At 36.1% G+C, this 25,932-nt stretch overlaps 1 protein-coding gene across 5 annotated transcripts in view; it reads right to left on the reverse strand.

Annotated features, from left to right (window-relative positions):
* Positions 1-25,932, reverse strand: part of CNKSR2 (connector enhancer of kinase suppressor of Ras 2) — a 284,997-nt gene that overhangs the window by 200,134 nt on the left and 58,931 nt on the right. For all 5 annotated transcript variants that reach the window (XM_040266671.1, XM_040266670.1, XM_040266669.1 and 2 more), the window contains exons 2-3: positions 22,719-22,882; positions 12,710-12,912 (exon numbers count right to left, since the gene is read on the reverse strand). In XM_040266671.1, the coding sequence (XP_040122605.1) occupies positions 12,710-12,912; positions 22,719-22,882 (367 nt within the window). The remainder of the gene's footprint in view (positions 1-12,709; positions 12,913-22,718; positions 22,883-25,932) is intronic.

Raw genomic sequence — 25,932 nt, forward strand, 5'->3', positions numbered from 1 at the left:
ATGGCTACGCTGTGGCTACATTATGGTTATGTTATGGCTATTGCTATGGCTGCTGTGTCAGGCAGGAGAGAGGCTGTGTTATGGCTGTCATGCCAGCCAGGAGGGAATAAACACATCTGCAGTTCCTATGGCTCCTCAAGTCTTCTTCCAGTCTCTTAGTGCGTACCTTATCTACCCTAAGCTCAGTGAACAGTACAAACAGTGTGAACAGCAAGACAACTGGAATCACAAAAAGGACCAGCTAAAGACAGTCACAAAGAGTCGGACAAGACTGAGCAACTGAACTGAACTGAACTGAAAGACAGTATTATTATCTATAGGTACAATCTTCTACACCAGGTATCTAGAATTTTTTCATCTTGCTTAACTGAAACCTTATGCCCACGCCTGTTGATTTTTCTATTTTCTTGAGAAGAGAGCTTAGATAGTGATTTGAGATCTTTTTTCTCATATAAGCAGTTTTTACAAATTTCCCTTTCAGAACTCCTTTAGCTGTGTCCCACAAAAATTGCATTATTATACTGTCATATATAAAAATTGTATTATTATAATTATAATATTGTCACCCTTCTTATTTAACCTAATATGCAGAGCATATCATGAGAAATGTTGAGCTGGATGAAGCACAAGCTGGAATCAAGATTGCCGGGAGAAATAACAATAACTTCAGATGCACAGATGATACCACCTTTATGGCAGAAAGTGAGGGAAGAACTAAAGAGCCTCTTGATGAAAGTGAAAGAGACTGAAAAAGTTGGCTTAAAACTCAACCTTCAGAAAACTAAGATCATGGCATCTGGCCCATCACTTCACGGCAAATAGAAGGGGAAACCGTGGAAACAGTGACAGACTTTATTTTGGGGGGCTCCAAAATCACTGTAGATAGTGACTGCAGCCATGAAATTAAAAGACATTTGCTCCTTGGAAGAAAAGTTATGACCAACCTAAACAACATATTAAAAAGCATAGACATTACTGTACCTACTTTACCAACAAAGGTCCGTCTACTCAAGGCTATGGTTTTTCCAGTGGTCATGTATGGATGTGAGAGTTGGACTATAAAGAAAGCTGAGCACTGAAGAACTGATGTTTTTGACCTGTGGTGTTGGAGAAGACTCTTGAGAGTCCTTTGGACTGCCAGGAGATCCAACCAGTCCATCCTAAAGGAAATCAGTCCTGAATATTCATTGGAAGGACTGATGATGAAGCTGAAACTCCAATACTTTGGCTACCTCATGTGAAGAACTGACTCATTGGAAAAGACCCTGATGCTGGGAAAGATTGAAGGAGTGAGGGAAGGGGATGACAGAGGATGAGATGGTTGGATGGCATCACTGGCTCAATGGACATGAGTCTGAGTAAACTCTGGGAGTTGGTGATGGACAGGGAGGCCTGGTGTACTGCAGTCCATGGGGTCGCAAAGAGTCGGACACAAATGAGCAACTGAACTGAACTGACAAAAATTGTGACTTACCATAATTTTCATTCTGTTCAATGTATTTCTTTTTATTTCCCTTGAGATTTCCTCCTTTTATCTATAGATTTCTAGAAGTCTGTTGTTTGATTTCTAATTTGACTGCATTATGGTTAAATAAGACATTCTGATTTAAATTATTTTGAATGTATTGAAGTTTGTTTTATGATGCAGATGTGGTGTACCTTCCTGAATGTTCCATGGACACTTGAATTTGTATTATACATTTGTTGGATGAAATGCTCTAAAAATGTCAATTATATCTTGTTACCTAGTGTTGTTCAGTTCTTCTAATCGTTATGTTCTATTTTCAGAGAGGAGATGAAGTATCCAATTGTAATTGTGGATTTATCTATTTCTTCTTTTAGTTCTGACAGTTTTTGCTTCAGGTACTTTGAAATTGTTGCTTGATATTATACAACTTAGCAGTTTGTTTCTTCCTCTTCTTTTTAATGTGGACTATTTTTAATGTCTTGATTTGTTGCAATATTTCTTCTGTTTTATGTTTTGATTTTTTGGTCCCAAGACATGTAGAAATCTTAGCTCTCTGACCAGGGATAAAGCCCTCACCCCCTTCATTAGAAGACAAAATCTTGACCACTGGACCATCAAGGGATCCCTGTCTCTTCTTTTTTAAATTGTTTATTATAGGCTCATCTACTGTACTTTGGTGTTTCATTTTTTAATGTAAATGTAATATTCACATAGTACACATTAACCCTATACTTCTCATAACTGTTTGCTACAAGTATTTTTCCAGTTTGTCATCTATCTTATACTTAATCATATTTTTCAATATTATATAGTCAAACAGTATATTTCTTTGCATTTAATTGCACATTTTAAAACACTTAATAAGTCTACATCTAGAAACCATTTTGTCTATATTTTCTCCATTTTCATTATGAACTAATGCTTCTCGCTTAAATAAATAATATACCTAAAATTACTTTAGTGAACAGGTAGTGCTCCATCATAATTTATTTTAGAAAGGCTTAATCAAGTGCCCCAATTCCATTTATTTAATGACCCTTTCTTTTTCCAGTGAAAGTGAAGTGGCTTAGTCGTGTCCGACTCTTTGAGACTTCATGGACTATACAGTCCATGGAATTCTCCAGGCCAGAATACTGGAGTGGGTAGCCTTTCCCTTCTGTAGGCGATCTTCCCAACCCAGGGATCGAACCCAGGTTTCCTGCATTGCAGGCGGATTCTTTACCAGATGAGCCACAGGGGAAGCCCTTTTTCCAGGAGTTTTAACATATTGTTTTCTAAATGATTCTATATATCACAGTCTACTTTGTGCTGTGTTCCACCACTGCTTATTACTATTTCAAAACAGTATATTTTTCTAACAAAATTTACTAAAACTTAAGGAGTCATTAAGAATTCAAATAATGTTAATTAGAGCAAAATATATGCAATTAATTAATCTGTGTTCTCTGTTAAAAAAATTAACCTCTTTAATTGTAAGCAGGATCCAGTTTTAAACAAACCTATACTGATGGAAATTTTCTAAAATGTGTGATTGTAGAAATCATTGCATAGCTATATCTAAATTTATTAAAACTCATTAAACTTAAAGGGGATAAATTTTATAGAATGTAAATTAGGCCTCAATAAAACTATTTTTTAATGATGTAAGATTTAAGTACTTGTAGGAAAACATCATTTTAAAAAAACCACCCAAGACCATTTTTGCTGCACTGAAGCATAAAAATTGGCATTTCAATTAAGAATTCAAAGTGCTTCTGGCATGATTAGAAAGAGCTTGGGTTCCTAGTTTTACAAAGGTCAAAGACTGTTAATAAAATCTAAAACTTCATTCAGAAGTGATGAAGTACAGCATGATTTTCCCTATAAATTCTTTAAAAAAAAAATGCTCATTTGATCTTTAAAATGTACCAAAAGAAAAATCTATTTGATAACTGAATGCCTGTAGCAAACTGAATTCTAAGGCATGTTTTCCACTTTCCTGATCATTCACATTTCAAGTAGGACCACTTTCTCACTCAAGATTAAGTGTCCAAAAAAAATAATCTAAACATATAGCAAGGAAAACATAAATTTTATCTTGTAGTGAATCCCCCTAACGTTTTCATTTTAAAGGTAAATCACATATAACTATAATAACAACCATTCTTAGCTAGCAGATATTAATATTTGGTATTATGATCTTGGCTATACACATACATAAATAAAAGAAGGCTGACAGGTTCCAATCTTTGTGAGTTACCAAAGGTGAATGCTCAATCATGACTTAATGAGATAAAGAAATGTATCATTACAGAATTGCTGAACACGATCAGTTTGAAAACAAAATTAAGAGAGGAATTTCTCAGTCTCAAGAAACCCCGAGAGCTTAGGCTACTTGGAAAAAAAAAACGTGGCTGACTTAAAGGAAATTAAATTCATGGCATGAAAACTTTTCGATGCCAAAAGTTAAAAGTTTTTTAAAAAAGATAAAATACTTGGCTCATTAATAAATGGCTATTACAGGAACTATCCTATTTAGATCTTAAAATATGCAACTATCCTCAAATCTTATGGATAATATAATGCTTATACTTCTAATGAAAAAGTTATTGATACTACAGAAAACTTATTGTACATTCTTTTCAAACAAAAGCATTTATGGAAAGGTTATTGTTTCAGAAATCCTAAACAAATTAGAAGCTAATAAGAAAAGCTAAGAGTTAATCAGGAAATCTGAAAGGCCTTAATATTTCTCAGGTTGACATTGCTGAGCCTGAGGGGCAGTCTGTGAACAGCAGCCTTGCTAACATCACTGCTCATTTCTGGAACAAGAGGTGCCAAGTGGGAGCAGTGAGCACACAAGAGGAAATACGACCAAACAGCAAGCATCTGGTAGTGTTTGGGGTTTTGGGGTAGTTTTCTCTGCCTTTATAATTTTTCCCTGGTATAGAAATAACTTTTGTCCTATATTTCCTTATCATGAAAGAAGAAATTAGTTCAACCGCCTTCTTAGATAAAGGAAAAGATCTCAAAAAATACATTTCTTTCCTTAGCATCCCAACCTTTATGCCTTAAATATTTAAAAGCTTTTCAATGATATAAAGATATCTCATTGATCCCTTCAAAACAGAATGGTCCTAAAATGTAGAAACAATTAGAAATAGGTATTAATGCTAAAAATGAGAGAAAAGATTAAACTTCCACTATAAATAGTAAAATAAACTTTTTCTATAAATAATACTTTTGAACATTTTTAATAAGGTTATGGCACAACATGGAACATAAATTGATTTGTTCCCTTGTGGCTCAGCTGGTAAAGAGTCTGCCTGCAATGCGGGAGACCTGGGTTCGATCCCTGGGTTGGGAAGATCCCCTGGAGAAGAGAAAGGCTACCCACTCCAGTATTCTAGCCTGGAGAATTCCATGGACTATGTAGTCCATGGGATCGCAAAGAGTCGGACACGACTGAGCAACTTGTTAAAAAAACAAAAAAACAAAAAAACCCCTCAAAGTATAGATTCATTTTGGCAAAGCCATAAAAAAACGTAAGAAAGATGAGGTGTGAAAAATAGCAGGATGTATGTTAAAAATAGACAAGTAAACCATGAATTGAAAATAAACAATAAAGATATTAACCAACTGTGATTCCTATCTGAGGCTTTTCCTCTGGGAAAGTCTGTTGTTTCATTCGTTGATATTTAAAATAAGAAGAAAAAAAAAGGATTTTGTTAGCCTTAGATTTTATTTAAGAAATGTTAGGAGCTGGTTTTTTAAAATAAGTGTTGTTTATTTCAAAAATTTTAAATATTATTTAAATAGAAGCTCCACTGAAATTGCGGGTTTTGTGATTTGTAAACATTTCCCCTAGCATTCTTTCAGTGATATTAAAATATATCTCATTGATGTATTTAAAGTAGAATGAGAAATAAACCTTCTAGAAATAAAATTCTACATAGCAATTTGACGTGTCAAGGCCAGAAACAGAAAAGTGGTATTCTTCTTTAGCATTTGAAGAGAAACACCCAAGTACAAATATATGTTTATATATGCTGCATTCCAAAGAATTACTTCCTCAAAATTCTGAAGAATCAGTCCACATTCAAAAGGAAATGTAGTATAACAAAGGAACAAGATAAAAGTGAAACAAGAAGGGCTTTTGTATTACAACAAACATAGATTCAAATGATAATTTTCATACTCGTGAATAACTTTAGGCAAGTTACTTCATGTTTCATATGTAAAATGGTGATAAAGATACCTGTTCTGTGAGAACTCAATGAGTCAATACTTGCAAAGCATCTAGTTCAATATGGAACTAAATTAAAGATTTTTTTCCTATTTTTCTTTTCCTTTCTTCTCCTTCAAGTGACATAAAATAAAAATTGCAATAAAGTCATCACATTGCTGTGTATGAAAGTTCCCCCCAAAATGTAAAACAGGTGTAATGCCAGAAGTCAAATTTTAAAAATTAAGCCAGTTACTTAGCATCAAAATAACCATACTCAACTGATAGAATTTATTTTTCAACCAGAGCATTATATATATCAGAGGAATAAACCAAGTTTAAAGTCCAATGCTTGGCAGTATTTGACTGCAGTGACCATTTCAAACCCTCCAAATTAATCTACAATGACAAGTCAATATAATTTCTATGGAACTTTTATAATTAAGTACTTAAGCTCTAAATTCTTCAAAACAAAAATAAAAAAGACAAGATACATTCTTAACTTATATAAAGAAAGCACAAAAACAGATCAGTTTGGGTCTAGAACTTAATATGAACTAAATTTAATCAGAGAAGAGACAGTTAAATCATGATTTTACAAATCACTAACAAATTTTGTTAGTATTTTGTTCTTTCAAATTGTGTAAAGGGAAATAAAATGAATATATTTTTCATATCACTTTGGTGAACAAGGTCAAAGATTTACGGAATATTAGTGCTTATAAGAGAACTTCAAATTCTCCAGATCTTACATCCTTATTCTAAAAAGAAAAGCAGAGGTTAAGGTTCAATATTATCCAGGGCCAGAGGCAGAACTGAAACTCATCTCTTTCTTATTAGCCCCTTGGTCTTTTATACTATTTCATGATGAGTTTTGGCAGGGATTCACAACAGCAGTCATGGAGAATACCGCTCTTTTGGCTTTTCTAGTGTTGATTAATGTGTCTAGCTTTCGGTGTAGTTTGTAGGATACAATGAAACAAGAGGGCATGTGGAGTGTTGTGTTGTGCTTTGGCTACTACCTAGAAGACATTTTTTCCTTGAAAGGAATAAAAATATAACCTAAATACACATCTGTTAACAATCTCTAATAAAAGTCAGAAAAACTTTCCTGGGCTACTTGTCAGGAAAACAAATGGTGTAAATATTTTACCTGGCACAGTTACAGATAAAATCCTATTACATTTATATTCGACTTTGGGACCTTTCGAAATTTATATCGGGCTTCCTTGGTGGCTCAGATGGTGAAGAATCTACCTACAATGCGGGAGACCTGGGTTTGATCTCTGGATTGGGAAGATCCCATGAAGAAGGGAAATGCTATCCACTCCAGTGTTCTTGCCTGAAGAATTCCATAGACAGAGGAGTCTGGCAGGCTATTATCCATGGGGTCTGAAAGAGTTGGACGTGACTGAGCGACTTTCACTCTTCACTTTACTTTTATGGCAGTGGAAGAAGCAAAGTCAAGTTTCCAAATACAGAAGTTGTTTAGTTGCTTAGAAGAAGTTGTTTAGTTGCTACATCATGTCTGACTCTTTTGTGACCCCATGGACTATAGCCCACCAGGCTCCTCTATCCTCAGGATTTCCCAGGCAAGAATACTGGAGTGGGTTGTCATTTCCTTCTAGCACTCATCATTTGACTTTCCTCCTTGGCAACACCTCTAAAAGACTTGAGTCTACAAAAAGTCAAAGTCTGATATTATGCAAAACTATCGTGAACTACTAACCATTTCACAGAAAAATTTCTTCAGAGTTATCACTTACATTTAACTCACAATCAACCCATGAATTCCAGCTTTCATTAATTCTAAATAAAAAGACTAAACTGTTGCTTGTAAGATATATCCTGATTCCCTAATTTACCACATACTTTCAGTCTTACCCTGCCTAAACTGTCAGCAGCATTTGACTTTATCGACCACTTCACTTTTTCCCTAAAACTCTTTTTTCCCATCTTAAATGTTCTCACCACATACACAAAAAAGGTAATTATGTGAGTTTATAAATTATATTAACTAATCTTATTGTGGTAAGCATTTTGCAATATGTATGTGTATCAAATCATCACATTGTACAGCTTAAACTTACACAATGTTATATATCACTTGTATCTCTATAAAGTTAGGAAAAATACAAAAATATCAACACTCCCTCTCCCCAAATATACCAAAAAAACTCAACAAACTGACACCACTCTCAACAAATTCTAGCCTATGGAGTCTCTGGTTATACCTTCTTATTTTTTCCCCATAAGCTGAACTTATAATCATCCTTCAATTGGTGGTTGTCTGCAGCAGTCATTCCTTATCTCAGTTCGCTTCGTTCACTCAAAAAACTTCATTGAGTACCTACTATAGGCCAAGAACTCTTCCAGATAACTGTGACTGCAGTGAACAAAGCAGATGAAAATCCCTGCTCTCTTGAAGCATACATCATGTATAGAGTTGTCAGATAAAAACAAGACTAACACATAGGCAAATTATATAGCGTGTTAGAAGGGTTTAAGTGTTATGGAAAACAAATAGAACAGGAAAAGAGGAATTCATTCTAAAAATCTCCTTCAGTTCAGTTCAGTCGCTCAGTCACGTCCGACTCTTTGTGACCCCATGAATTGCAGCACGCCAGGCCTCCCTGTCCATCACCAACTCCCGGAGTTCACTCAAACTCACATCCACTGAGTTGGTGATGCCATCCAGCCTCTCATCCTCTGTCGTCCCCTTCTCCTCCTGTCCCCAATCCCTCCCAGCATCAGGATCTTTTCCAATAAGTCAATTCTGCATGACGTGGCCAAAGTACTGGAGTTTCAGCTTTAGCATCATTCCTTCCAAAGAACACTCATGATCTATCTCCTTTAGAATGGACTGGTTGGATCTCCTTGCAGTCCAAGGGACTCTCAAGAGTCTTCTCCAGCACCACAGTTCAAAAGCATCAATTCTTCAGTGCTCAGCTTTCTTCACAGTCCAACTCTCACATCCATACATGACTACTGGAAAAACCATAGCCTTGACTAGATGGACCTTTGTTGGCAAAGCAATATCTCTCCTTTTCAATATGCTATCTAGGTTGGTCATAACTTTCCTTCCAAGGAGTAAGCGTCTTTTAATTTCATGGCTGTAATCACCACCTGCCATGATTTTGGAGCCTAAAAAAATAAAGTCTGACACTGTTTCCACTGTTTCCCCATCCACTGCCCACGAAGTGATGGTACCAGGTGCCACGATCTTCGTTTTCTGAATGTTGAGCTTTAAGCCAACTTTTTCACTCTCCTCTTTCACTTTCATCAAGAGGCTTTTTAGTTCCTCTTCATTTTCTGCCATAAGGGTGGTGCCGTCTGCATATCTGAGGTTATTGATATTTCTCCTGGCAATCTTGATTCCAGCTTGTGCAAAAATCTCCTTACACCACCATATTAATATATTTAGGACTTTAACTACCACTCATATTTTAATGATTCCCAAATCTCTATCCACCATGTATCTTTTCTGAGCAGCAATATTCTAAAGAACTTTTCACAATCATGGCCAACACTCAGTACTTGTCCTCCACCATAACTCGTTCCTCCTATTTTGATAATGGCTTCACCATCCACTGGATGAGCCAAGTCAGATACCTTTATTCACCCTAGATGTCTCCCTTTTCCTTAGTCTCTATATCTATCTCTAATATTCTTCTATCCCCACTCCTGCTTCTCCAGTTAAATATCTCAGTCAATAGCAGCTCAGAGAATCAACTCTGTGGTCAGATGCCTGGAATGAATCCTGGCTCCACCACTTACTTCCTATTTGGTTTTGAATATAACTTTTGCCTCTGAATGTTGTATTTTTCCTATCTGCAAAATGAAGACAACTCTTCTAGGTTTGCTTTAAGTGAATGTGGCTGGCAGCATCAGAATCACCAATAGTAGCAGTAGCATGATTAGAGTTGGCACTCCATATTGGCAAGTTCCATATCTATGGCTGCAGCCAAACTTGATTCAAAATATTTGGGAAAAAAAGATTGCAGAGAGCTCAAAAGAGTAAAATTTGAGTTTGTTGCACAAGGGCAATTATGTACATAGCATGTATTAGGTATTATAAGTAATCTACCAATGATTTAAAACATAAAGGAGGATGTGCATAGGTTTTATACAAATAGTATGTCATTTTATATACGGGACTTAAGAATCCTCAAATTTTGGTATTTGAGGGGTCCTGGAACTAACCCCTGGGCAGGTAACAAGGAACAAATACTCCTAAAACAACCTCTTAACTGGTTTCCCTTCTTTTAGCCTTATTCTTCACCTAATATTTCCCAACACTATAGCCCAAGGCATCATCCAAATTCACAGGTCTAAAAACAACAGTGATCCTAAACAGCTCCCTATATGCCTTCAGCATGAAGACCAAATGCCTTAAAATGACAAAGAATTATTTTTGTTCTTCTTCTTTCCTTTTTAAAACTTAATCTGTTAAAGCATAATCATTATAGGCAAGCCAGCCTGGAGCTGAACTTTCCTTAGAAGAATCTTCAAAATATAAACTTCAGTTTCTTTTTTCAACTTATAGTCTAGTCAGAAGATTTTTAAGATTATCATAAAGTTGTCTCTTTGTTTCTTCAAAGTATATATTTCATTTTTATGGCCAAAATGTTAAATGGCCTTTGATTTAATTATCACTGTAGTATGATATAATTCAAAATAAGCATTATGAGGACCTTTGCAGCAATGGAAGCCTAACAGATGAATTAAATTATTTCCTTCAGGCTTTTTCTCACATTTTCTTTACCTATGAAACAACACAAAACACCACTGATTATATAAATTACTATGTATGTGTGTGTATGCTCATGTACGTTTGCAGATAAACTAGCATTTACTAAGGATGTGGTCTTAGATGATACAAATAATGCAACCATAATAAATTATATAATACAATGAAATCTCGGAAATTATTATATAATGTTCTAGAAGCCATTATGTGACTTTATAAACATTACTTGCCATTAAGAAGTAAACACATTCTCTAATCATTCTATTTATTCATTTCATATGTACTAGTGTAAAAAGAAAATGAAATTTACCAAATAAAATATAAAGGCTGAGCAAATTTATAATATAGGATAGGTGATATAAGAAGATATAACTAAAAACCAAATATATTTTCTATAAGTTTCCCAATTACTGAGAAGCTTCTTGAAACAAGCATATTACATTACTTAAGGATAAACTATAGTTTAAATATATTTACTAATCGATCATTATACAACTTGTAGAATCTATGTTTAAATGACAATTCATACAATTGATAAATGTGGGTTAAACAATTTAAAGAATTTAATGGTGTCATAAGAGAAATATGCTGTCTACCAATTAATTACCCAAAAAGCTAACAATATACAGCCTACTGTTCAGATCCGGATTTACTATTATCATGTTATATGTTTGGAGAAGGGAATGGCAACCCACTCCAATATTCTTTCCTAGAGAATTCCATGCACAGAGAAACCTGGTGGGCTCCAGTCCATGGGGCTGCAAAGAAAGAGTCGGGGACAACTAGCGACTAACACTTTCAACTTTGTTATATATTATTAGTAATATATATATATAAATTTAGAAATTATAGAAATAAGTAAAATTACCTTAACTTTTACCTTAGATATAAAAATACTTTATTTTTAATATAAAGTATTATATTTTTTAAAAAGGAAAAAATATAATACAGTTGAACTTCAAACAACAAGAGGGTTAGGAGTCCCAACCCTGCACAGTTGAAAATTCATGTGTAACTTTATACTCAGCCCATATTCGCAGACTCATTCAATGGACGATTATGACGTGTAGTAATGTAATGCATATTGATTGAAACAAACAAACAACTATATATAAGTAGACCCATGCACTCCAAACCCATGCTATTCAAGGGTCACTGTGAATATATGTATATATGTGCATGTGTGGTAAGTCGCTAAGTCTTGTCTGACTCTTTGTGACCCCATGGACTGCAGCTAGCTGGGCTCCTCTATCCATGGAATTTTCCAAGCAAGAACACTAGAGTGGGTTATCATTTCCTTCTTTAAGGGATCTTCCCAAACCCAGGATCAAACCCACGTCTCTTGAGTCTCCTGCATTGGCAGGTGGATTCTTTACCACTGAGCCACCAGGGAAGCTCATATATATCTGTACATGTATGGAAATTCTACTGACATTTATTCAAAAAAAGATTCTAGTAAACTTCTATATATCAGAGTTTCTCAGACAAAATTTTTTTTTGATTATTTAACCATTATAGCATAGTTCACATCCTGGTGGACTATAGTCCATGAGGTCACTAAGAGTTTGAACAACTAACATTCTTATATCCCTCACAAAAAATTTTCAAAAATGAAAACTTCAGTTTTAATACTTGTAATGTTTCACAATTAAAATGTTTAATCACATATATAATTTTAACCTAATCTTTTTCATTTTATAGTATGAAAACTTTTATGTTATTTTATGTGTTCAAAACAAGTGAAATTAACTAAACTAGCAAAAAAAGGACCAAAATTGTGTCTGTAATATCCAAAATTGACTGTGCAATGTGAATAATAATATAGAATGGATAAAGCAAACGTAATGATACAATGCATGCTATGAAAATGTCAGTGTCTAATTACCCATTTAAAACAGTAAATAGAATCTTGATGTTTGCTTCTTTAAACATGACCAATGAATGAAAAGTACATAGAAAATCAAGAGACAAAGCAAGGCAGTATTACAAATCTTGTGACAGTCAAAAATGATTTTGCTTATAAAGCAGCAAATGTATTTTAAAACTGTCAGGAACTAATGACTAATTAGCTACTCAGTTGAATATAAAATCTTGCAAATATAAAATTTTGCAAATAATTAGTATCACAATGCCTATATTGTGGTAAATCATAATTAGACTTTTTTACTTAATATTCCTCTACTTATCAATTTATCTATAAACAATCTTTTCACAAGAAAATGAAATAATGTTATATTCAAACTGACATCTGAAGAGGATAACTTATGAAACATGTAAAAGATTTTACCTGTCCAACCAAGCAAGCAGGCTCTTGGCTGCTCCAATCAGATCCACAACTGAAGTCAGAAAGTCATTTGGCAATTTTCGACTGGTTCTCCCATCATAATGGCCACTCCTTCTCCTCCCTGTTATAAAGTTCTGTAGATTTTTGGCAGATGCATTCAACTTGTGAGAAAGAGTTTTTAGATTTTCTGTTTCCAAGCCATAATTCTGAATTATGAAAAGAGAAAAAACAAATATACTTAAAATCAATATTTTATTCAGTCAACATTTACTGAGTATTTTACTATATGTACAGGCAATGGAACAAGTATTAAGAGTTAAATATGACTAAGGTAGGATTCCTGGCCTGGCAGAATTCATAGTCAAATGAGGATTTGAGGAAATATCAGATAAACAAATTACAATAAAATGTGTAAGTACTAACATGAACATGGAGAGATGAGGGCACTGTATCTTGGAACTAAGGCACCCAAGACAGAAAAATTATAAGGACTCATAAGCAGTTTCTTTTTTAAGCAAACCTAAGTTCATTTACTTGTGAAATTCATTATTATCAACAATTATTTTTGATTATCTATTCTATTAGCATATGTATAGTCATGAAAGTAAGCACTAGGAAAAATTCTGTTTCCCCAAAATGAGCAAAGTAAGCACAGCCCAACCATAAAATACATCATATAATTTTCCTTCTGTGTCCTCTTCATAATGACTCACATAGGAAGTTTCTTTTATGATATGGTATACATAGTAAACCTCTGCATCCTCAGGGGAACCAATATAGCTTCTCCTTTTTATAATACAAACTTTAAAACTAAACTTTTAATTTTGTCATGGTTGCATTAGCTCAGTCAAGTATGAATCGCATCTAAAGAAATCAATGATTTTTTTGTAAGTATAATTGTTCTTCTTTTCCTTGGTCTCAGTTTTCAATTTCTAGAAATATACAGTGCATGTGTGCTAAGTCACTTCAGTCGTGTCCGACTCTTTGCAACCCTATGAACTCTAGCCCACCAGGCTCCTCTGCCCATGGGATTCTCCAGGCAAGACTACTGGAGTGAGTTGCCATGCCCTCTTCCAAGGAATCTTCCCAACCCAGGGATCAAACCAGCATCTCTTATGTCTCCTGCATTGTCAGGCGGGTTCTTTACCACTAGCACCACCTGGGGAGCCCACAGTAATATATAGTACCTCACCCTAAATGTTTCATCTATAAACTATTCCAAGAAAGATTTTTATTAATAAATACAAATAATTTTTTTAAACCATATTCAATAGAGACATATTATAGGATCCTCTCAAATAAACTTCAGTGAAAGATTTCCCAAGTTACAACTAAAGTTTAAAACAGGTAATTGTGAGTTATAAAACACTTCTAAGAAAGGCCAGTTAACCTGATCAGAGGATGACCTTGATCAAACTACTTGGCAACATGTACATTATTTTCATGTGTAAAATTAAAAGTATTATTAAATTCTAGAAAATTATGAACGTCGAAGAATGTTAGATAGTCTCTGAGGCCCAAACAAATTCTAACTTTGATTTAGCCTTTCCTTTTACAGTTAAGTAAAGTGAGGGAGACTTTTTGATTTGCTTTAAAGAACTCAGAGCTTAGAGCAGACAGAAATCAGAATGGGACTATAAGTTACCAGGCCACCTATGAGAGAACACCTCTACACCCACTCCTTTGCACCACTAATCTGTTCCTGTTCAAGCAGGGTAGGAGAAACAAATGAAGCAAAATGGAAGAAAGTAAAGGGAAAATGAAAAAGGGAAGCAAATGTAACGACAGATTTAGCTCTATTATCAAGTCAAGAATTATTGCGTACCTAAGTTTATATGAGAAGGCAATGAGAAAGGGAAGCAAATGTAATGACAGATTTAGCTCTATTATCAAGTCAACAATTATTGCGTACCTAAGTTTATATGAGAAGGCAATGAGAAAGGGAAGCAAATGTAACGACAGATTTAGCTCTATTATCAAGTCAACAATTATTGTGTACCTAAGTTTATATGAGAAGGCAATGGCAACCCACTCCAATACTCTTGCCTGGAAAATCCCATGGACGGAGGAGCCTGGTAGGCTGCAGTCCATGGGGTCGCTAGGAGTCGGATACGACTGAGCGACTTCCCTTTCACTTTTCACTTTCCTGCATTGGAGAAGGAAATGGCAACCCACTCCAGTGTTGTTGCCTGGAGAATCCCAGGGATGGGGGCACCTGGTGGGCGGCTGTCTATGGGGTCGCACAGAGTCAGACACAACTGAAGCGACTCAGCAGCAAGTTTATATGAAATTCAGGTTTATTTTTTTTCTATGGTAATTTAAGGAAAGAAATAAAAAAGGGAGTAGGGGAGAGGATTTGGATGCATAAACATTAATACCAACTTATGTATGTTACCACTAAAGATTTAATAATGATAAAAATCTGACTGTTCTTGGCTGAAAATTCATAGTTTTACTAAAAGAACAGTTTTAGAGCCATAGATTAAAAAAAACACACACAATATATTATATATTCACTGCTAAATTTGAACTGCAATAGTCTTGTCAAGTTAAAAGGTTTGGTTTACACAAATAAAACAACATTCTATTCAAATTCTATCGCATTTGAGCATGAATTATTTGTGAGACATTTAGGAGATTTTATCCAGCATGTCTGTATGTTATGAAGAAAATCCTCGTGGAAGAGATACTCTAATGACTAAATTAAAAATTATATCAACTAAACTTAAAATGAAACTTCTGAAGTACTTAAAGTATTTTCAGAAGTTTTTTCTGTGTTAAAGCATTTTCCCTGAAGTACAACAGTGTCTGCTTTTTTCATTTCTGTATATTAATCATTTTAATGAGAAAATATTTGCATTTGCTCAGAGAAGCTCAAATTTAAGTAGTTTATTAATGAGGAACCTAATCAATCTGGTAACATAACTTGAACTCTATAGCCATTAGTGCCCACAAAAGATCCATTTAAACTATCTCCTTATATATATATAATCATCTCAAATATTTTATTAGAAATGGTAAAAATGATTTTAAAAGAATACAGATTCTCTCATAAATAAAAATCTGAAGACAAAGTAAAACTACTTTGAGGCTTTCAAACTTTAAGATAGTATTACATTAAAACAAAAAATACAGCTCAAGAATTAAGATAATCCAAAATTCTTCTGGACAAAATCTGGTAAGATACAGAGGTCTTCTAAGTTGGAAGCCTACTAAAGAAATACCCTTTATGAAGGAAATTCAGGTAAAAAATGTGGGCAACAGAGTAACCCAGTAGCGAGAATAGACAAAATATGCATAGTAGAAGATGGAGAAGGAAATTCTTAAAACTTATTCTAGTTAACAAATATAACTAGTTGAACTATTACTAGTTAAACCAATAATTCAAAAGCATTTAAGAAATTCTAGAGGACTATAAAAATAGTTTAGCAGCTTATCTGTATATAACACTGTCTATGTGATACTATTTTAACAAAAGAGGTGGGTTAGTTGATCCTGCAAGTTAACTTTTATCATCACAGAACTCAATTCTAAGTAGCTCAAAATCAATTACTGACAACACAGATACCATTTTGCCTTTTCCTTCGTGAAAATGGATGGTTTGTTCTGACTCACAAAGTCACCAGTAAATCACACTCCCCAGCCTACCATGTAAAGAAGCAACAAGTAAAAGAACTGCCTCTTTGTTTTGGCCAAAGGTATGCGGGTAAGAGTTACTGTCCTGACAATTTTAAAATGCAGGTTTATTCACTGCAGGCTTGCTTTTACTGGATACTCATGGGACAACTAGGCATTACTATTGGTATGCTGCTGCTAAGTCGCTTCAGTCGTGTCCGACTCTGTGCGACCCCATAGACGGCAGCCCACCAGGCTCCCCCATCCCTGGGATTCTCCAGCAAGAATACTGGAGTGGGTTGCCATGTCCTTCTCCAATGCATGAAAGTGAAAACTGAAAGTGAAGTCGCTCAGTCGTGTCCAACTCTTAGCAACCCCATGGACTGCAGCCCACCAGGCTCCTCCATCCATGGGATTTTCCAGGCGAGAGTACTGGAGTGGGGTGCCATGTATAGAAAGGACTAAATCAATTAAACAAAAGCTTGGACATGAAATGTACTTTGCTATTTTCTTCATCCTATGTTACCTATGTGGCCAACAACATTCATGCCAGGAATCAGGTGTGACTCCACAAGGATTCAACATAGTCAGTCTAGTCTTAAAGAACTGGTGCCAGGTTTCTACTGTTCTCTCAACTATATGCATGGAAAAGCACATGAAAGAAAGAAAACATTTTAGAAAGTCAAGTTGGCTATACCCTACTAGTGGCAAATTCTCACTACACACTTAACTGAAAATATTATTATAATACATTTTACAATGTCAATGCTATTTTCTTCACAGCTCTTAATTGAATGCATCATGTAATACATGTTTAGGTTTTATAATACTTTATAAATACAAGTGAGTCCTAAAAGGATTGCTTTAACAAATATTTTCAGAAATAAATTATTTTGAGATGAATGAACTAAGCAATTATGCTGCAAAGAAACAAATCCTAGTGACATCAAATTTTTCACAAAATACCTATTACATGAAAAGTATATGAAGAATGAAATGAAAACTGTTCTTATCCTATCATAAATGATTCACTTATACTTCTCAATAAAAGTTGTATTGTCAGAACATAAATTGAGGACTATGCATTAAACTATATATATGCTCTATTATTTTAGTTAATACAAGATGCTCTCTACTGAAGCACACCAAATGATAGCATAACAGCTTGAAAGAGTTAATGTAATTCCAAATCATGAAAACCTTATTTCTTTCTAAGATAACATTGTACAAACAGTATATGAAAGTGAAAGTGAAGTCGCTCAGTCGTGTCCAACTTTTTGTGACCCCATGGACTGTAGCCTACCAGGCTCCTCTGTCCATGGGATTTTCCAGGCAATAGTACTGGAGTGGATTGCCATTTCCTTCTCCAGGGATCTTCCCAACCCAGGGATCGAACCCAGGTCTCCCACACTGTAGACAGACGCTTTACCATCTGAGCCACCAGGGAAGTCCTTACAAACAGTATATAGATGGAGCTTAATAAACCTATGTTGCATAAATGAACAAGTTACTAAATATACTTTTGATTTTCATTAGCTTCCATGACATTTATTTCCCATCAGGACTAATTTTAAAACAAGGCAGAAAAATATCCACTGCTTAAATGAAACAATGAAATTTGGTAAGCTGAGCACCGAAGAATTGATGTTTTTGAACTGTGGTGTTGGAGAAGACTCTTGAGAGTCCCTTGGAATGTAAGGAGATCCAACCAGTCCCTTCTGAAAGAGATCAGCCCTGAGATTTCTTTGGAAGGAATGATGCTACAGCTGAAATTCCAGTACTTTGGCCACCTCATGCAAAGAGTTGACTCATTGGAAAAGACTCTGATGCTGGGAGGGATTGGGGGCAGGAGGAGAAAGGGACGACTGAGGATGAGATGGCTGGATGGCATCACGGACTCGATGGACGTGAGTCTGAGTGAACTCTGGGAGTTGGTGATGGACAGGGAGGCCTGGCATGCTGCGATTCATGGGGTCCCAAAGAGTCGGACACGACTGAGCGACTGAACTGAACTGAACTGTGTCTTCCTTATATTTCAGAGTCAGAGACTGTATTGGCAAGAGAAAAAAATTACACAGTTCTCTAGAGAATGGTGGAGAACTTCATTCAGTAAGATAGCATTCATTTAATATCCTCTATGTGTTAAACACTAGGCAGAAAGCACACTGAGGACCAAAAAACCAAAGCAAAGATTTATAATGTGATACAAAGTGCAAGGTGCCGTTCTTCCCATCACTTCCCACACTTCAGCAGCTAAATCAAAATTCTTCCTTTTCTCTGAACACCCCAAGCTCTTTCACAATTCTGTCTTTACACATATTTTTCTGCCTAGATAACTTTTCTCCAACGTTTTTATCTGGCAAACACCTACTTATCCTGCAATTCCCAATACAGATCCCACTTACATTTCCTGGATCCCTCAGTAGTGTTTATCATCTGATTCTGCTTTCCCCTGGGATTTTTTTTGTTTTATTTTAAATCTATATTATCTTTTAACTACTCTTGTCTTCTTTACTGGACTAGAGACATTTTAAGAGCACAGACTATGCCTTTTTCATCTTTGTATTCCCTGTGGTAGCACTGTATGAGCATGAATATATAATTGTTAAAAGAAGAAATAAATATAATAGATGTAGGAAAAAGTAGAAGAGTCAGTAGAGACATTACAGATTTTTTTCTCATTCCCAACAGCACAACTGCTGTTGCAATCAACTCAGCTTGCTGGAGGGCTCTCACTTTCTGATTTTATAATGGCATGGAGAAATAAATCAGGATTCATTGCTCAAATATTTACTTTATATTTACTGGAAAACATCTACTGCATAAAGTGTAAGCTATGTCCACTTTTAAGCTGCTGATGTATAGCCATTAGGAAGCAGTGAAAATGTTTAACATTTGACCTCTTTGAGGAAGAAACATAGAAAGAATGAATTTAATGTTTTCATTTTTTTCCCCAAGAAAATGATGCAACACTAGAGTGCTTAAACCCAGAACTGCATGGCAGTGGTTTATATCTCTGATACCATCATTTTAAGTAAGTCGAGGTCAGCAGAGTTTATCATGGGCCAAACTCCAAAGTCTACAGGTCTAGACGATCTGTAGGTAGTTCCATAATTACCAATCTCATTCTCTTATTCAAAGTGGCAGAGTGGAGCTCAGCATGTGAATGGTTCATTTATGAGAAGACCTGCTTATGACACATACACTCTAGATTTCCAGCTCTAACATGCTCAACTTTACTGTTATAGATAGGGGACTGCTAGGTCAGATTCCCGTCCCTGAGTCACTTAGATGATACCTTTATGACCATTCTGACTCAGATATGGAAACCATTATGCAAAAACACTGTGGACTCTTACCTAACCCTGAGTACTAGCTTTTATTTCAGGCATGATTTCTGCGATCTGATTAGTGCAAGTGTGTGTTCTGGTCTGAATTAATTTTCTTATCTCAGGAATAAGGAAACAAGAGGATCTCTAAATTATCATGTGAAAAATATGTCATCTCTTTCATCACCACTTTCAAAAAATGTTTATTCAGCATTTACTATTGCCAGGCATTTGTGCTACATATTAGGTGTTCAATAAGCAATGTCACTTTCCCCATATAGCTTATAGTCTAGCAGAAGAAACAGATACTAAACTAAAAAAAAGCATATAAATATGTAATTACAAAATGAGATGAAGATTAAGAAAGAGAAGAACAGTGAGGGGATGATTTTAGACCCAGTCAGGGTGAGGGAGTGAGTGATCAGGGAATGTCTCTGACGAAAGGACAATTAATGTTAAGACTGAAATGTGTAAGTGGGAGGTACTATTCAACCAATCTGGTTTTAGATTCTTTAAAAAATATTTTCAGTCAGTTCTTTTTTCTTTGCTTATTCTATTGGCTTTTTGTGAAATTTGATGACATTATTAATGTTCCTTAATGGAAATAACAGTTCCCATTGCTTTTGTGACCACTCTTTCATAGTTGTCTTCATGCTTCTCTGACCACTCCTCTCCAGCCTCCCCTCCCCTCCCCTCCCCTCCTTCCTTCCCAGATGGAGTGTCAAGGTTTTGAAGTCTATAAACCTTCCCTGAATGATCTCTCTCTCTCTCTATGGATTCAATCCCTATGTCCCTGAGACTCCCAAATCTCTGTCTTCAGTCACTTCTCAGCTCCAAATTCATAAATTCAATTGTCTGGTGGAGTCTCTCTTTCTGGATAAACCAGAGATGCCTCAAATTCAACAAATATAAAACTCAATTTATATTCCCACCTAAATCTATTTTTGCTGCTATTGCCTATCTGCATCACTGTAAAATCTACTCTGTCTCTGCAGCTAGAAGGATGGAATCTTTCTCAGCTTCTTCTATGTCACTCACTCCTCCTATTTACCAGTATACTCTATTCCTATAGCACATCCACAGTTCAAGCCATTCTCATAGCCTAAGTGGATTATCTTAAATATTTCCTAATTGTTCCCCCATCTTCAGTCCAGTCCAGTCCACCCTTTTCACTACCATCAGTTACCTTTTTAAAGCAAGTATTTGATCATTCTTGCATGGTTCTCCAGTGCCCAGACTAAGAACTACAAATCTCTTACCAGGATATTAAGGTACTCTACAGTCTGATCTATCTTTTAGAGTCTAATTTTATGCCCACTGCTTTCCACTTATTTGTGGTGGGAAAACAGCTTACCATTTTTCATACATACCAGGCATGCTCTTTATTCTGTGTGCCTGTGTATATGCTGTTTTATCTACCTGGAAATTACTTCCCTCTGTTTCTCCACATCTTAAACACAAGCTCATATTCCAGTAGGCTGTTAAAGATGACATCTTTTGCAGTATGAACCCATTTATTTTAGTTAAAATTTCTGTGTCCCTTAATATTTAGCTCATGCTTTTATTTTAGTAATTTGATTATATCATGCTTTGTATGTCACTCTCCCTCCACTAGACTTTTCAAGATGGCAGGAACTAGATCTTACATTTGACACATACAGTGCTGAGTATATGGATGCTTGAATCACACATTTATTATTAATCATCATCTTAATAATAGCGACAACTTATTGAATGTCGACTGGGTGCCAGGCAGTGAATTAGGAACTATTCAAACACTATCTCATTTTCACACCACCACCAAGAGGTAGTTGATATTGTGCTAAGTTGCTTCAGTCATGTCCGACTCTGTGCGATCCCATGGACTGTATGTAGCCCACCAGGCTCCTCTGTCCGTGGGATTCTCCAGGCAAGAATACTGGAGTGGTTTGCCAGGCCCTTCTCCAGGGGATCTACCCGACTCAGGGATCAAATGTGAGTCTCTTACATCTCCTGCATTGCAGGGAGGTTCTTTATCACTAGCACCACGTGGGAAGCCCATAAAGTGTTAGTTGCTCAGTTGTGTCTGACTCTTTGCATCACATGGACTGTAGCCCACCAGGCTCTTTTGTCCATGGAATTCTCCAGGCAAGAATAATGGAATGGGTAGTTATTCCCTTCTCTAGGGGATCTTCCCAACTCAGGGTTACAACCCAGGTCTCCACATTGCAGGTAGATTCTTTAGTGGCTGAGCCACCAAGGAAGCTCTTTTTTTTTTTTTAATAAAATATCTCTTGTTTAAATAAAATATCTCTATGTTAAATAAAAGAACTAAGGCAATCGTGAAATGATTTGCCTACAAATGTCATTCACTGACTGAGTCAAATTTCAGTCCCATATTATTATATTACAAGACTCATGTTCTTTCTCATTGTAGTTCTAGCCCCAATCATGCTAGTGTCATTTTAGCTAACACAGGAGGGAAAAAATCTATATTCTTCTCAGAATATCTAATGTACTATCAAAATCTTGCAGGATTATTTTGATATTGATTTCTCTTGCCTTGACTAGGCACTGCTCTTATAGCATACATAAGCAGACATAAATAAATTATTCAATATTCATTGATATACATACAAAGAACACTAAAATAATTGATTATTTTAAGGATGATTTTTTTCTAAAATAGGATTACTTTAACATTTGGGATACTAAATCAAACTTTTAGAAGGAAATGAACTTTATAAATGATTGTATGCAACTGTACATCCCAATTGCTACTGTGAAAACTCCCTTGGTGAGCTTTTAGTTTTTCAAGCAGCTAGATAAAATGCCACAAATTGAGTTAATAAGCCTCCTTAATTTGTAATTTGCCATGGCATAACACATCATATACAATGAAGGAGGAAAATACCACATCCAGTTGACTGATAATTAGGTGATTTTTTTTTCTTCTTGCATTGAAATTATTTTTGTAAAGAGAAGGAGAAAAAGAAACAAAAAAAAATTTTAGGAAAAAATTTTAAAAGGAAAGAAAACAGGGAGAAAAAGCAAAGTTTCCCTTCCCACCAGTTCCATGATGCCCTTACCAGTGCACACAGAAGGTCAACCGCTTCCAAAATCAGCTCCTGATGGCCGATGCGGCTGACTCCCAGGTCCTCTAGTTCCTGATGTGTGATGCGCAGCAGCTGGTCCCCACTGATCTTCTCCCTCTCGAAATTCTTGATATACTGTTGCAAACAGTCATCAAGACCTGCAGAAGAAACATATTGAAGACCAGAATGAAAAACAACAACAACAAAAAAACCCAGTAGAACCAAACAAATTTTTAAAATAAAGCAAGCATTAACTACTACCAAGTCACAAATTGAGTCCATTTCAGCTCTGGACTAGTTCAGTCATCCACCTTTTCTCAACCTATACATGGGCTTCACTGGGGGCAGGGGGCAGGGGGCAGGCGGTGGATAATCACTTCCTCTTATCCTTAGCTGTTAGGTTCCTATTTGAATTTTCCTCAGCAATTACTGGAAATCTTTACCTCTCTTCTCAGCATTCTCTTTGTGGCCTCTTTCACAAAATGTGTTAATGGGCATATTCCCCTACTTCCAAATTTATCTCCAGCCCCTCCTCCTTTCTTCTTTAATTCCATTGCAGAGGGAGAGGTATCCTTGTTTCAGTACAAGGCTATTCAATCTTCCTCTGCCACCTTAACACTACTTCAACAATTAAAAAATTAAATGTTGAAGTAAACCATTTCTTTTTTATTGACTTCTATATTCAAACCTCTGTCACCTTAAAAAACAAAATAAAACAAAATTCTTTCCTTGATTTCCTTGATGCTGTGTTTCCCACTAGTCTGTTATTCCCTTCAAAGCCAAACCCCTTACACATTTATTTCCTCACCTATAATGCACTCTTTAATCTGCCATCATTTGCAATTTACAGATCCAAAAGCAGAAATCCACAATGTATATGGTTTTCAAGATTACTCAGGGCACTTCAGTAAGTGATTGGCCAGGCTACAGATTGAGTGGCTTCAATAACCTATGAAACAACTTGATATAAATGTTGAACTGGACTAATAAGATTTTTAAGTAAGAAATACCAAGAAAGTGAGGCAATTCTCAATATCTAAAAGGTCTTGATTATATGTCAAGGCAGGAAATCAAAGGTAATAATGGGCTACAACTCAGCTGAAATTATGATGGAGCAGATATTATAAGAAGAGAAAACAAAGACAAGATTAGAAAAACTTTGCAAAGTGAAGCAAAGTTCCATAACAGAAATTATGTAGCCATTGAAAGAAGAATAGATACTCCTAAAAGCTACCTGGTTCCTGGTACAGTAGTCCAGTATACCAGATCACACATGTCTTCACTAAATTTCAAAAGTAACTTGAGTTGCCCTGCAGTCTCTCTATACTATCTACTCTTTCTTTCACCCTCTACTGGTATGTGTACATTGCTCTTTCTTGGTTCTCTTTGCCTATTGGTTGTCAGTTCCCTTTCAGGAAGCTTTCTTCAACTGTCCTAAAATATTGTTGCTCTGCACTCCAGAGACCCCTTCCTACTTGCCTTACCTCTCACTCATTACATTCTAACGGAAGAATTTCATTCACATCCATTTCTTCAACTTCCATCTGAGATCTTAAATATCCATTTCAGATTTCCCTCATGAATGCCAAACCTACATATCCATATTTTGTAACACGTCCACAACACAACTTCTCATTTTGCCCTCCAGAGGAGTCTCCTGTAATCACCGTCTCAGTGAATGGCACCACCACCTATCCCAGTATAAAAACTAAATACTGTATTCTAATCAGGGGAAAACTAACCAAACTACATCAATATATACGGTACTTTACAGATACCTAGAATATCTAATAAATCTAGACACATGATTTTGCTCTAAAACCTATGCAGTTAAATGTTCTTTTGACAATTCTCATATAGCTGTGAGATGATATCAGTTCAGTTCAGTTGAGTCGCTCAGTTGTGTCCGACTCTTTGCGACCCCATGAACTGCAGTACGCCAGGCCTCCCTGTCCATCACCAACTCCCAGAATTCACTCAGACTCACGTCCATCGAGTCAGTGATGCCATTCAGCAATCTCATCCTCTGTCATCCCCTTTTCCTCCTGCCCCCAGTCCCTCCCAGCATCAGAGTCTTTTCCAATGAGTCAACTCTTCGCATGAGGTGGACAAAATACAGGAGTTGCAGCTTTAGCATCATTCCTTCCAAAGAAATCTCAGGGCTGATCTCCTTCAGAATGGACTGGCTGGATCTCCTTACATTCCAAGGGACTCTCAAGAATCTTCTCCAACACCACAGTTCAAAAGCATCAATTCTTCGGTGCTCAGCTTTCTTCACAGTCCAACTCTCACATTCGTACATGACTACTGGAAAAACCATAGCCTTGACTAGACGGACCTTTGTTGGCAAAGTAATGTTTCTGCTTTTCAATATGCTGTCTAGGTTGGTCATAACTTTCCTTCTGAGGAGTAAGTGTCTTTTAATTTCATGGCTGCAATCACCATCTGCAGTGATTTTGGAGCCCCAAAAAATAAAGTCTGACACTGTTTCCCCATCTATTTCCCATGAAATGATGGGACCAGATGCCATGATCTTAGTTTTTGAATGTTGGGCTTTAACCCAACTTTTTCACTCTCCACTTTCACTTTCATCAAGAGGCTTTTTAGTTCCTCTTCTCTTTCTGCCATAAGGGTGGTATCATCTGCATTTCTGAGGTTATTGATATTTCTCCCAGCAATCTTGATTCCAGCTTGTGCTTCTTCCAGCCCAGCGTTTCTCATGATGTACTCTGCATATAAGTAAAATAAGGAGGGTGACAATATACAGCCTTGACGAACTTCTTTTCCTATTTGGAACCAGACTGTCATTCTATGTCCAGTTCTAACTGTTGCTTCCTGACCTGCATATAGGTTTCTCAAGAGGCAGGTCAGGTGGTCTGGTATTCCCATCTCTTTCAGAACTTTCCACAGTTTGTTGTGATCCACACAGTCAAAGGCTTTGGCATAGTGAATAAAGCAGAAATAGATGTTTTTCTGGAACTCTCTTGCTTTTTCAATGATCCAGCAGATGTTGGCAATTTGATCTCTGGTTCCTCTACCTTTCTAAAACCAGCTTGAACATCTGGAAGTTCACGGTTCACATATTGCTGAAGCCTGGCTTGGAGAATTTTGAGCATTACTTTACTAGCGTATGAGATGAGTGCAATTGTGTGGTAGTTTGAGCATTCTTTGGCATTGCCTTTCTTTGGGGTTGGAATGAAAACTGAGC

Source organism: Oryx dammah, unplaced genomic scaffold (genome assembly GCF_014754425.2).
Source record: "Oryx dammah isolate SB20612 unplaced genomic scaffold, SCBI_Odam_1.1 HiC_scaffold_23, whole genome shotgun sequence".
NCBI classification, from domain to species: domain Eukaryota; kingdom Metazoa; phylum Chordata; class Mammalia; order Artiodactyla; family Bovidae; genus Oryx; species Oryx dammah.